We start from the raw sequence: 13,698 nt of genomic DNA, 5'->3' as shown, positions 1-13,698 counted from the left end.
ACACAAGAATGGTTTCGAGACCACGAAAACTGATTTTATTTTCAAATACGAATATTTACGATCTTCGACTTCGCTTCACGGTGCACTTATAATCAACAGAAGCTGGGGGAGGGGGGAGGGAGGGGATAGGGGCTGCGAGGGAGTGTGAGGGTAGAACTATTTATGTAAATATATACCGAGTTTGAATGAGGAGGTTGTTAGCGAGGTATCTTGTGAGTGACGCGAGTGCGTGTGTATTGTATGCATGAGTAAAGAGGTAGTAACCTCGCTCGTATAAGGGAGGTATAAAGAGGTATAATCTATTAAAAGATAGTTCATTAATCTGTGTTATATATATATATATATATAAACAGTATATTGTACAGTGTAATGTATGAAATAAACGACAGTCCAATCTAACCTACACAAAAAACACATCATTTCTTTATTTTGTTTTTGGACGTTTGTTTGAGGTATCTAGTTTTTAGGATTCAGCAAACGTGTAAGCAGAGCTGTCAACTGCTTCTGATTTTCAGTGTTTGTGACCGTTCAATAACGAGAAATACTGATTGATTTGTTCGATGCGTACAGAAATATGCAAGACATTGCTGAGGGTCTTACCCCCTTGATTACTGGTGAATTTGTAGGCCAACAGAAATATGAAAGATGTTACTGAGGGTCTTACTGTTGATTACTGATTAATTGGAACAGAAATATGAAAGATGTTACTGAAGGTCTTACTGTTGATTACTGATTAATTTGAACACTAATATGAAAGATGTTACTGAGGGTTTTACTGTTGATTACTGATTGATTTGAACAGAAATATGCAAGACGTTGCTGAGGGTCTTACCCCCTTGATTACTGATTAATTTGAATAGATATGTGAAAGATGTTACCGAGGGTCTTACTGTTGATTACTGATTAATTTGAACACTAATATGAAAGATGTTACTGAGGGTCTTACTGTTGATTACTGATTAATTTGAATAGATATGTGAAAGATGTTACCGAGGGTCTTACCCCATTGATTACTGATTAATTTTAACATTTCAATGAAATGTTACTGAAAAAAATTCAGTTTGTTACCGATAGCACATTTTAGATGTTGGCAGCCCGGTTTTTTGTCCTAAATTTTCCTTGCGACTCTTGTCCTACATTTCCAGAGGGCCGCCTGAAGCCCAGAACAATTTTCGTGCTAGCGGCCCACGCATTGCCAAATCTGCCCTTTTCAAATCAAGTGTCCATTTCGATTGTCGGGCCGATCTCCTTCAAGGAATCCTAGATTCGTCCTTGAACACTGTAACCTGTTAAAATGACACAATGTCGTCTGCTGTGGATAAACAATGATCACAAAGATTTTCGCGTACGGTAGAAATTAATTTTCATTTACAAATAATTATTACATAAATATCAACAACAAACGATCGATTTAAATATCATCACTCACATTTACGAATAGACGAGGTATAAATAAATCTCTATAATTAGAATATAACAGAAAAATCAGAGTATAGAATAGAATTAACAATATAATCAATAATCACGAATAATAATCAGATTGAGGTTTCTGTATTTGGACGGAATTACGTATTGCATGCATAGATTAACAACAGGGCTAAGTTTATTTTGATCCTGCTGCTTTCACCCATAGAGTTTTTATACATAAGGAATGAAATCTATAAAATTGCTGAATTTCGGTAGCTGGGTAAGGGCTAGGCAGCTTGCTAGCTCGCTAGGTTGGAGGACAGCTAAGCAGCTTCTTAGGTTAAAGAACTAGGCAGCTCTGCAGGGTAAGAGCTAGGCTGCTCAGAAGGGCTAGAACTAGGAGCTTAGTCCCGTAAATATTAGGCAGCTCTGTAGGTTAAGAGCTAGGCTGCTCAGAAGGGAGCTAGGCAGCTTCATAGGTTAAGAACTAGGCAGCTCGGTCGGGTAAGAACTAGTCAGCTCAGTAGGTTAAGAACTAGGCAGCTCGGTAGGTTAAGAACTAGGCATGGAGTTCTAATTTCTGAGCATTTTTCCGCACATCACTGATTGTATTATGTATTAATGATCTGACTTCCTCTGCGTCTGCCAATGAATCAAATCTGACATCGTTGTATTTCTTCTGAATCTGAAAATAATAAGAAGTCATAAAACAGTCAATAAGGGGTTGAGTTGTTCAATGATTATGACTTCGATGTGACTTTGGATAAAGTTCCTTAGCTGTGAGATGTGATTCTCATGCACGCATCAATCTACAGCCTGGTACAGCCACCCCTTCTGACTTTCATCATTTATGTGAAGTGTGGACGATCAGTTTTTGAAAGTGTGCTGATAAAATGTCTAATGTCTGGTGTTTGTAGTTCATTTTCAATTAAAAATGTCTCGGGTGAAGCACTGAACACATGTGAAGTGTAGGCGATTGGCTGATAAAATATCTAATATTTGAAGGAATGCCGGGTCCAATCCATCCCAGGCTGAGGGGTTGCAGGGTCCAGACTGCAGACTAATAAATGAATACCAGTGACTCAAATACGTATAAAAAGCCACATTCAGAAATTTTTTGAAACAGAGAGAAAGTTTTGAAGAAAAAAAGCTGAAAACGAACTGATGAAAATACGAACCACAACATTTGAAGAATGAACCTAAATATGAACCAGAATGAAATAGAATAAACGTGAAAGAATTAGATGAAATACTTGCCGTAGTTTAGTCAAGTGTTATCTGTTCACCGAGCTGAACGACAGTTTGAAAATTATAGATAATTTTGAATTTGTAGAAAGACAATTTACAGGGTCCCTATAGATCAGTCAATCCTAGATATACAGGACCCCTACCGATCAGTCATTCCTGGATATACAGGGTCCCTACAGATCAGTCATTCCTGGATATTAGGAGTTTTCAAGGAGAAAATGTCATATTCCAAGGGAGCGTCTGCATCACTTTTATACCCCAATTACTTGACTGGTTTTGTCAGCAAATTTATTTTTCCTTCACTTTGCCTAAACTCGGTTTTGGGCATTCTGTAGTACACTAATAAACTCTTACTAGGTAACCACCTAATTGAGTAACAAAAAGAACCTGGTTCCAAACAGTATGGATTTAGGTTTAGTCTACTGCAAGTTGCCTATTTCCCAAAATTGAAGGAGTTTTAAAGGAATTTCTGACATTTTGCTTGGATTGAAGGAGTTTCAAGCACTTTTTAAGACATTTTCTGCTTAAAAGGAGTTTTTAAGGAATCAAGGAGTCGTAGGAACCCTAGTAAAGATAGTTCAAATATTTCTAAGAATTTTATGAAAGAGAAAATTGAAGAAGGCTTGAAAATGGATTAGATTTTTTTTCTCTCGAAATACCTGTTGTAAAAGTTTGTCGGCTTCCGGGAAATCTTTCGTATATTTTTTGCGTTGTTTCAACACGACGGGAAGCGGAGCCTCGACGATCGTCTGCCGTTCCTCGACTTCCCGTAGAACGGCTTTCACGCGCTCCGACTTGGTTTTGTTCTCCGGCGCCGGCGGCATCACCATCTATAGAATATATACACTCGACGTTAATCGCTGGAAATCGGTCGTCAAATTTTCTCTCGTACTCAAAAACATTTAGATTAGGCAAAGACAGAATACTCGCATTGAGACAAACCCACAAAATCAATTCAAACATCTGTTATTGTTTTTTCTTCTGCAGGTGGAATCCTTTCAGTTTCAAATAAATTCTGAAGATAGGTGGAAGGATTCTACACTAAACGTAAGGAAAAACAATTACAGCTGTCTAACCCATTAGCACTCAAGCTGCATCCACCCTGCCTATTACTCCTCAAGCTGCCCAAATCCGCCCCGGCACTTCCTCCTATCAGGGGTGTTGGAAGCAATTTTTGATTGCCGAGGCTAAATGCCGATTTTGGACAGATTGTAAATATTGCCGCGGCGAATTTACTTAATTGCTTCAAAAACGTGGTATTCAAAGAAAAAGAAACGTCATTCAGTAAATTATTGCTGTGGCTTTCGCGGCTGAATTTCCAACGCCAATGCCTATTTCCATTTCTCGAGTATATCGAGTGTAAACATGACAGATCTGAGCGCTCACATCAAATCCAAGTAAGTTTGGATGAATTTCGGGGGGGGGGGGGCAAAAGGACACAATTTTCGTGGCCCACCTCATCAAAACTTGTAACGCATGGAAATAAACAGCAAATGAGCTATTCGGTATCGCGATGAACGCGGATTTCGCCTTGAATTTTCTGAGGAGTAATTGACACTACGTGATTCTGAATGAATGATTTTTCTACTCGCTATGATCGGATTTGTTTTTAGCGGTTGTTTTGATTATCGTTGCCGTTACCTTTTTGTTGTATTTCTGATACGGAGGTTGAGGAATGTGTAAATCTTGAACCGGATCGCGGAACATTAACGGATGATTCAGCGTATACTGTAGCGCCCTCACACTTCCCTGCATGTCTACAATAGAAATCGGTTCGAGTTGTAGACCTGACTACGATGACTTTTTGAGAGCAGTTATTTCTCTATCTAAACTACTGATCTCAAAAATATCAAAATCCTCTTAAAATACGAATGATTTACAGTTCATTTTCGATCAAACCAATGTTTCTTACGTCAGAAAAAAGGTCCTTTTCCTGATGTTTCTCGGACCTGACTACGACTACTATTTGAGAATAGTTTCTATGCTTTTTAACGGCTCAACTACTCCCAAAAATATCAAAATACTCTCAAAATAATCATAGTTCATTTTCAATTAACCCTTTCAGTGCGTCTACACAGCAGTGTGGTGTATGAATCTGTGAAAGATTTTGCTAGTACACCGCATTGTGGTGTATTGATATAATAAGTAATTATTTTTTATCTCTATTGAATGACGGCAGCACCTGTCAAACATAGTGAAATACTAGTAACTAACGATACACTGCGCCGCGGTGTATAAGCACTTATAGCGGTATTCCCGTTATTCAACACACTAGGGCGGAATTTTTCAAAATTTTCAAATTATCTCCAGCACTATAGGGTATTGATTAGTCAGCACTGAAAGGGTTAAGCTACTATTTTTAACGTTAAATCACTGCCAATTTTGGCGGCAACTAGGATTAAGAGATATCGAAGTTAGTCCGATCTGGCATTTGCTGAGTAACCCCGCCCAACGTGAATGTCAAACCAAGCTCAGTTCTTGACGGCCGACATTCCGACGTAAAAATGTCTTCCATATTATGCCATCACGAGCTCGGACTCGCGAGAATATTTCGTCTATTTACCTTTTGGTAAAACTGTGTCGTCTTCGTCATCAGCGTCGACGTCCAACAAATCCTCGTAACCTTTATACCTAGTTTCGACCCCTTTACGTCGTCTGTGCTTCTTTCGCGTATCCTTAGCGACCGCCGGGGGTACCGGCACTCTCTGTTGTTGTCGGGGCTCCTCGGATTTTTCAGCTTCTTGATCGGCCTAACAAACGAACGAGACGATAAGAATAGAAAACGGATCCGAAACCTCATTCAAGTTTTGCTTTGTGAAACCGGACATCTATAGTTTATAGAACAAATATGGTCTCAGACTGGTGGTTAAGTTGTTAGATTGGCTATAGAACCAAAATGAGCTTAGACTGGTCTTAAATTGTTAGATTGGCTATAGAAGCAAAATGAACTTAGACTGGTCTTAAGTTGTTAGATTGGCTATAGAAGCAAAATGAACTTAGACTGGTCTTAAGTTGTTAGATTGGCTATAGAACCGAGATGAGTTAAGACTGGTCTTAAGTGGTCGGATTGGTTATAGAACCGAGATGGTCTTGGACTGGTCTTAAATCTAATCCATGACTGCGCATGCCGGTAACTGGCCGCGGCTGATGCATCAAATCAACACATCTAAAATGAAAGACGACTGGAAAATTATTTTCAATTTTTACCGGTTGAGTCATGAAGAACGGATCTCCTGCTAATGTTTCCTCCTTATTCGTCTCGTGTCTCTCCTCCTCGTTCGCCTCCCGCGTCTGAAGCGGGGTCGAACTCTTCGGCGGGGTCGACTGTCGTTCCCGTTCGTGTCCGGTAGATGGCGCTGTACCCGGCGGCGTGCGCGGAGCTGCTTCTAAAGCGAGTAGGACGTCGACGGGAACCTTCGGTACTTTTGGCACGATCGTTTTCACTTTGCGTACGGGGTCGTCGGCGATTTCTATCTGCGGCTTTTTACCGTATTCGATTCTCTTTCTGCAGAAGATCAGAAAAATTTCAAACATTCGTCGATCATGATTCAGTCCCACAGTTGAATTTGACCCTCAAGAGTTTAAACATTAACCCTTTAACCACGGAATATTCTGGACCCAGTTCCACAGTTGTGAGTTAAGAGTTGACTCTGAATTAAAGTTAGTTCATTTTCAATGAGTTAACTCTGAGTTCAATCTTAACTCAGAACTGTGGAACTGGACCCTGGGGCATATTTCACCCGATTCGATTGGGTGTGTTTTAGACCCCATGACCCGGTTCCACGGTTGCGAGTTAGAGTTAACTCTGAGTAAAAATTAGTTCATTTTCAATTAGTTTACTCTGAGTTTAATCTTAACTCAGAACTGTGGAACTGGGTCCATATCTCCTATTCATTATTTACAGAGACATTGTTATGGTATGAGTTAACTTCGTAGATCATTTATTGCTAATAAAAATCTCAGCGGGGAGTTAAAGATTGGCAATTTCTTTGTATGTCCTTAATGAATTTTCTAAATTTAGCAAGGCTAAATAAACTACAGTCAAATTCATCAACTTTTCTGAGAAAATATTTGGGCGGAATTTAATTCAATTCGATGAAAATGTACAATTCTTTAAGACACGCTGAATTTGTTACGACATCATGTGTTTCGTGATCCCAGCAGTGGATTTATAACAGACAATGGGTTCTGATGCAAGGGGAAGTGGCGGGGTTACGGGGAGGTCGGGGTTACCTACCTGACGACCTCTATACCGAGTCGCTGCTGTAAGAAACGTTTCAGTAACGGTGGTTCGCCGCTGTTACGCGTCGTTAACGGGTTGTCGTGGATGACTAATTCCGATAACATCGGCCAACCGGCGGTCGCCAGTAAACCTTCCTCATGTTCGATCTAAAATACAACCCAACAAACGAAAATACCGTGAATAACGGTTTGAAAAACCAGGCGAGCCGATCTAGGATTGTTTGAAGCTGGGAGAACCGTTGAAATTGGAATCGTCACCTTGTTTGAAAATTGCTAGGAAATGAATTGTTCTTCAGAATAGAATCATGCGATTAAAAAGATCTTCTAAAGCACTCTTTCAGAATTTGAGCGGCATTTGTGGGACATTCATTATTACCATTATAAACCCTTTCAGTGCTGACTAATCAATACCCTATAGTGCTGGAGATAATTTGAAAATTTTGAAAAATTCCACCGTAGTGTGTTGAATAACGGGAATGCCACTATAGTGCATCTACACCGCGGTGCGGTGTATCATTAGCTAATAGTATTTCATTATGTTTGACAGGTGTTGCCATCTTTCAATAGAGATAAAAACTAATTACTAATTACATCAATACACCGCAGTGCGGTGTACTAGCAAAATCTATCACCGATTCATACACCGCACAGCGGTGTAGACGCACCGAAAGGGTTAGGATATATGAAATAACTTTGTACAGAAGGGCATAAAACCACACCAGTAAGTAAACAACTATTCACACAGATTGATAGGTGTGACAGTTAAACCTTTTAGAATACATCGAGGGTACATTATACCGCGTATTCATTCAGTGGTTAATATAAACGCTGTTTACAGCGACTAGCCGACGAGTTTTACTTACCTTGTTGAACGAGAGATCGACCGATCGTAATTCCGGGAACGGCGGGAACGACGGCTCTCTGACGTCGCCGATCATTTTGTTCAATCTCGCCGATATGACGGACGTACCGGTTTCCGTGTTGACGCCGTCGCGGTCCGTTTTACGCTCGCTGTCTAGTTCACCCGGTCGCACGTCTGCTAGCGATTTCGCGACGGTTACATCTTCTGCGGAATTAATCGGATTGAATGAGACGAGTTTGGAGGATACTCGATAGAATTGTAGGACGTAGGAACTAAACCAGGGTGGCGCTACTTTCAACCTATTTACAAATCCTCTGAGTTTTCCGTGATTTTTCCATGTGATTACACAAAATTCTCCCTCAGTGAATAAGAGAAGTTTCTAGGTTTAAAATGTTCATTCATTTTTTAATGAATCACGTATTGATAAAGAAACACGCGGTCAATAACATTATCCGAATTCCCTGAGTTTTCGAGGTTTTTGGTAAAATTTGTCAAATTCCCTGATTTTTTTCTGATTCCCAGTTTTCCAAGTCAGTGGTGCCTCCCTGTAAACTGATACAGATATTCTTCATTGCAATGTGAAGTGTGGACGATCAGTCTTTGAAGTGCACTGATAAGATGTCTAATATCTGATGTTTTTTGTAGTACATTTTCAATTGAAAATGTCTAAGGTGACGTGCTGAACACAAGTGAAATATGGACGATCAGTTTTTTAAAGTGAGCTGATAAAATGTCTAATGTCTGGTGTTTGTAGTTCATTTCAATTGTTCAAGTCAAGATTTTACTCATAGTTAACTCAATGGAAATTAGTAAATCCTAGGATACAACGGAGGAACCGGATCCATGGCGTCTGCTCACCTGCTGAAGGTTGCGGAGCGATCTGATTATCTGGATCCGTCGTATTCGTCGATTCTTTCACGGGACTAGAGGGCGCTCTCGCCGAACTACGTCTCGACGAGTTCGTCCTGCTCGTGTGCGTTCTTGACCTCGATCGTTTCGAGCGTTTGTCGCCGTTGGTCGAAGCCTCGGTCACGTGATCGCACTCGGTGACCTTCAGGTGCGGCACCGAGTGGATTTCATTCTTTTGTAAGTTGAGAACTTTCAACCTGAAGAAAATCAAAAACGGAGATTTGGAAAAAATCTTTTTTTTTTCCGAGACACACGAATGATCTAGGGACTTTCACCCAGGGGGCAGCACTTACTTTTTCAGTCCGGCGAGGGCGGCGAATGTCGTATAATCCGATAATCGATTGTCGTCTAGCATGAAAATTTCCAACATCGGAAATCGCGGAATTCTCTGGAATCTGAAAAATACGTTTTCGAAGATAATTTGAAACTGATATATCCAGTTGCCATGGTTTTGATTTAGGACCAGTCTTAGACTGAGAACATTTTAGTTCTATAGCCAATCTAAGCTACTTAAGATCATTCTAAGTTCATTCTGGTTCTATAACCAATCTAACAACTTAAGACCAGTCTAAGCTCATTTTGGTTTTATAACCAATCTAACAACTTAAGACCAGTCTGAGCTCATTTTAGTTCTATAACCAATCTAATAACTAAAGACCAGTCTAAGCTCATTTTGGTTCTGTAACCAATCTAACAACTTGAGACCAGTCTAAGCTCATTTTGGTTTTATAACCAATCTAACAACTTAAGACCAGTCTAAGCTCATTTTGGTTCTATTACCAATCTAACAACTTAAGACCAGTCTAAGCTCGTTTTGGTTCTATAACCAATCTAACAACTTAAGACCAGTCTAAGCTCATTTTAGTTCTATAACCAATCTAACAACTTGAGACCAGTCTAAACTCATTTTGGTTCTATAACCAATCTAACAACTCAAGTCTAACAACATCTTAGTTCTTGCGAATATTCGATATATTTCACTTACTCCTCATTTTTATCCATAAAGTAAAGTGGTTTAGCTAATTCAGGCGGCAATGAACTGAAACCGTTTCCGGTCAGATGTAAAACTTTCAAAACCGGCAGAAGTCCCAACGGCAGAATGTCGTCCTTCGATAGATTATTGTACGATAAATCGAGAATCTGAAAAAAAAACAGGTAATTGAGAAAAATACGATTTCCTGGCTCAAATCCGGTGGACTAAGGACAATTGCTTCTCATACAAGAATTCACTTCAAGTTTTTCAGAAAAGTGGACATTTTTTTTTTTGAAGCAAGAAGAAAGCTGAAAATGGCTGCTAGATAGGGTAGTCAATATTTGAAAAGGGCTTACATCAAACAAATGAAAACAATGCAAAATAGCCACATAAACTCCTGGGTCCAGTTCTGAGTAAAGATTTGACTCTAGGTTAACTCATTGAAAACGGCACTAACTTTAACTGAGAGTTAACTCTAACTCGCAACTGTGGTATCAACTTTCACCCGGGGGTTAAGTCAATTAAAAATGAATGGAGTTAGCGTCCGGGTAAAGTTAATACTAGTTTATAAAACCAATCTAGCTATAGCCTCGGGACAGATCTGGGTAATCCGTCATCGGTCAAGTTTCTTCAAATAACGAATTTACACGAAATAACAATCGGGTACAAACCTCTAAATGTTGAAAATCGGTTAATTGCAGTTTGATTCCGCGAAGTCCGTTCATCGGCATTTCCAGTTCTCGGATAATCGGAAAACCTCTAAACGCCTCTACAAAAACAAATAATCATCGGGGGTACATTAACCCTTTCAGTGCGTCTACACCACTGTGCGGTGTATGAATCGGTGATGGATTTGCTAGTACACTGCACTGCGGGATCGTCAGGTTGTCTATTAACTGTTTGTTTGACCCTTTCAGTGCTGACTAATCAATACCCTATAGTGCTGGAGATAATTTAAAAATTTTGAAAATTCCGCCCTAGTGTGTTGAATAACGGGAATACCACTAAAGTGCGTCTACACCGTTGTGCGGTGTATCGTTAGTTACTAATATTTCACTATGTTTGACAGGTGCTGCCATCTTTCAATAGAGAAAAAAACTAATTATTAATTACTGATTCATACACCGCACTGCGGTGTAGACGCACAGAAACCCTGTTAACCCTGTTTGTAAAACTGTGTTTGTGAACAGTACACGGTATCTCTCTCTCTCTGAGATCCGACTCGAGCGGAGTCTGACGGTCGTACTCACCGAGCGGTAGGTAATTCTCCGCGGCGTTCACGTACGCGACGTTGTCGAACAACGCGAGATCTTCCTCTTTGTATTCGCTCAATTCTTTACCGACGATATTCACCGAGCACAAATCGGACGGATCCTGTACGCACGTGTGTTTCATCTAGAAAACGATACGCAAACGATTAACGTCGCAATTCGAATGGCAGACGCGGAGAATACCTGGCAGATAATAAGATTAAAACCGACTCTTAACAAATTCCCAATGGATATTTTACCATATACGGCATAGTGTTTACCTTCGCTATTTTACCGTACATCGTCGCTGTTTGGCTGATTTACGCCGCGCATGCGCACTGAGGTGCGCGACTTAGAAAATTCAAGGAAAGAGTTGAGAACAGAGTTAGAGAAAATAGAGCGGATAGAGAGAGAGACTCGAACCCGGGCCTGTAAATTACTAGCATAACGTCTGCCCACTAGACCACCGAGCTCGCTGAAAACCAACCGAATGTTTTAACTAGATATAATACCTCACCTTACCCTAATCCTATCCCGTTGGACCCTCTGGACCCTTACCCCCCGGACCCTAACCTCTGGAACCTCTAGACCCTAAATCCGATTGAAAAAGCCGCCATTTTGCTTTCAAAGTATGAGCATGCGCAATAGGGTACATCGGAATCGCGGATTGTATACCGTAACTCACTTTTATTGCGTAGCGTCTTTCCACTAGACCATCGAGCTCCTTACAAACCATCCGTAAGTTTCAATATGGCGTACAGAACTCAACCTTACCCCGACCCTATCCCTAGGTGTAAAACGGACCCTAATCCTAACCCTAACCCGCTGGGTCCTCTAGACCCTGACCCTATCGAAAAACAAACCTAAATCCAATAAAATGATTTTATTGTTACTTATACTTTTGCCATATGTGGCTAAATATCCACTACGTTAAAAATTAAGAAGATTCAAAACGCAATTTGTTCCAGGGCAGACGACGCACGAATGATTTGGATTAATTATCCAAGGCAATCGACTCCCCGAACGCAGTCTCAATCGATCACACCGAAAAACCTACTAAAAAAAATCCGTCTAGAACGTTAGCCTCTTCGCCGTCATCGTCCTCTTCGTTATCATCGTCGTCGTCCTGCGTCTGCTTCTCGCGACGTTCCGCACGTTTTCGTTCCTCTCTTATTTGCGAGTAAGTTTTCGGCGGTTTCGTGCAGAGGACGGCTTTGAAACGACGGCGTTGTTCGGTCCTCTGTTCTACTAACCACGCGCCTTCGCCTGGAACCGAAAAAAATTGAAAAAGAACTTAACTAATCGTAATCGACCGATGGGATACCGGCGAGGCTACTGAGGGAAGCGAGGATTCCGCGATAATCCCCCAGGTGTCGCTAGTGGCACTGGGTTACCGCGCTTCCTTTTATTCTACATTTCAATGAAATTCGGGTCAAATTTTCTGATTAGTAAATCAATTTTCAGTGAAATCAATACCATATACTGAGAGAGAAAGGCAATCGTATATCAATTCGATGAGCTCCTTCAAATGAAACACAAATACGTAGCCTTACCGGATTAAAGTGTAAAACTGGTCATAAACACTAGAAACAACCGCTTAGGCTTGAGACTTAAGTCCAAAACTGGTCCTAAAACTTAAGATTTAACCCTTTTAGTGCGTCTACACCGCAGTGTACGAATCAGTGATGGATTTTGCTAGTACACTGCACTGCGGTGAATTGATTTAAATTAGTAATTACGATGATCTAGCTGCACAACTGATCCGATTAAGACCGTTTTGAGGTATGCGCGCCGAAAATGAAGAGAAATATCCCAAAACAATTGATGCCAATCGAAAATAAATTAACTTTAGACATTGGCCAACTTAAAATTCCTATATCCGCCAGCGCAGATTGTCTTAGCGACTGGATGGAGTGGACTGATCGGACAAGGGTAAAAGTCGAAGAAGATGAAAAGTCCCAGAGTTGGGGGCAAAAGTCAGGAACCTCCTCGGCAGGGATTCGAACCCGGAAGCCCTGAGCGAGTCGTAACCAAGATGATGTCATTACCAGCCAATCGGAAATCCTGTTTTATTTTAGCCCAGATTTTGCCATTCATAGTTTATCCGTGAAAGTTGTCTCAGCCTGAGATTGGTGCCGCAAGTTTACGTGCGACAAACCTGCGCACCCGGTCACAGTCTAGTGTGGCAGGGTTTTGTGCTGTTGAGTCTAGCGATGCCATCCAGGTTCGAATCCCTGCCTATCGGGAGCGGAGGATGGTCAGGTCTGGTCAGCAACCAAAGGCTTAAGCAGCAAGCAAGGACTGAAGGAGTCCAGTCAGTCATAAATTCTATCTTTTTGATTTTAAAAATTTTTTGACATATCTTATGATGATGACAGTTTTATTTATCGGGAGAGTTTTCCGCCAGTTAAAAATCACCTTCTTCGCTTTGTTTCAAGATCGTTCGAACAGGGAAGCAGTTGATGGCGAAAGTAGCCGAACCATCGTCGTATTTTATCCCAGCCATCCCTGGTTTCGCCGCCATCTTGTATAGCCGTAACCAAGGAAACGGTGATATTAAGGAAGGTGGCAGTACCGTACGGTTAAATTCAATGTAAATGCGCTATATTGAAAAATGCAATGCATTAAGGTTCGCGCCGGATGCTGAGTGCCTAGTGGCTTAAAACTTAAAATTTAGTTCTATAACCAATCTTATTCCCCTCATTTGAATGTGCATTTCTACTGCTTATCGATTCATGAAAAATTTTAAAATCCGCAGCTACGCTAAACACTTGTCTCTCTACTGGCCCGAACGGAGAATGCCTTTG

General features: G+C 40.8%; 1 protein-coding gene across 3 annotated transcripts; it reads right to left on the bottom strand.

Annotated features, from left to right (window-relative positions):
- Positions 1-1,442: 1,442 nt before the first annotated feature.
- Positions 1,443-13,419, bottom strand: LOC141910808 (X-ray radiation resistance-associated protein 1-like). Of its 3 annotated transcripts, XM_074801634.1 has the most exons (15): positions 13,310-13,419; positions 11,949-12,157; positions 10,892-11,036; positions 10,313-10,410; positions 9,654-9,808; positions 8,962-9,063; positions 8,746-8,865; positions 8,618-8,694; positions 7,761-7,963; positions 6,893-7,044; positions 5,863-6,160; positions 5,219-5,405; positions 4,297-4,412; positions 3,315-3,485; positions 1,443-2,092 (listed from the first exon to the last, which is right to left on the bottom strand). In XM_074801634.1, exons 1-15 carry the CDS (start codon positions 13,413-13,415, stop codon positions 1,967-1,969), a joined length of 2,265 nt encoding a protein of 754 aa, XP_074657735.1. In that variant the 5' UTR covers positions 13,416-13,419; the 3' UTR covers positions 1,443-1,966. The 3 variants fall into 3 exon arrangements, with proteins under 3 accessions (XP_074657735.1, XP_074657734.1, XP_074657736.1); XM_074801633.1 differs by having other exon boundaries at positions 8,618-8,865; XM_074801635.1 differs by lacking the exons at positions 11,949-12,157; positions 13,310-13,419 and adding an exon at positions 11,173-11,242 and having other exon boundaries at positions 8,618-8,865.
- Between the last annotated feature and the right edge of the window lie 279 nt (positions 13,420-13,698).

The sequence above is a fragment of the Tubulanus polymorphus genome, chromosome 9, assembly GCF_964204645.1.
Source record: "Tubulanus polymorphus chromosome 9, tnTubPoly1.2, whole genome shotgun sequence".
NCBI lineage: Eukaryota > Metazoa > Nemertea > Palaeonemertea > Tubulaniformes > Tubulanidae > Tubulanus > Tubulanus polymorphus.
Note: the sequence above shows the minus strand (reverse complement) of the source record. Positions and strands in the feature narration are given on the sequence as shown.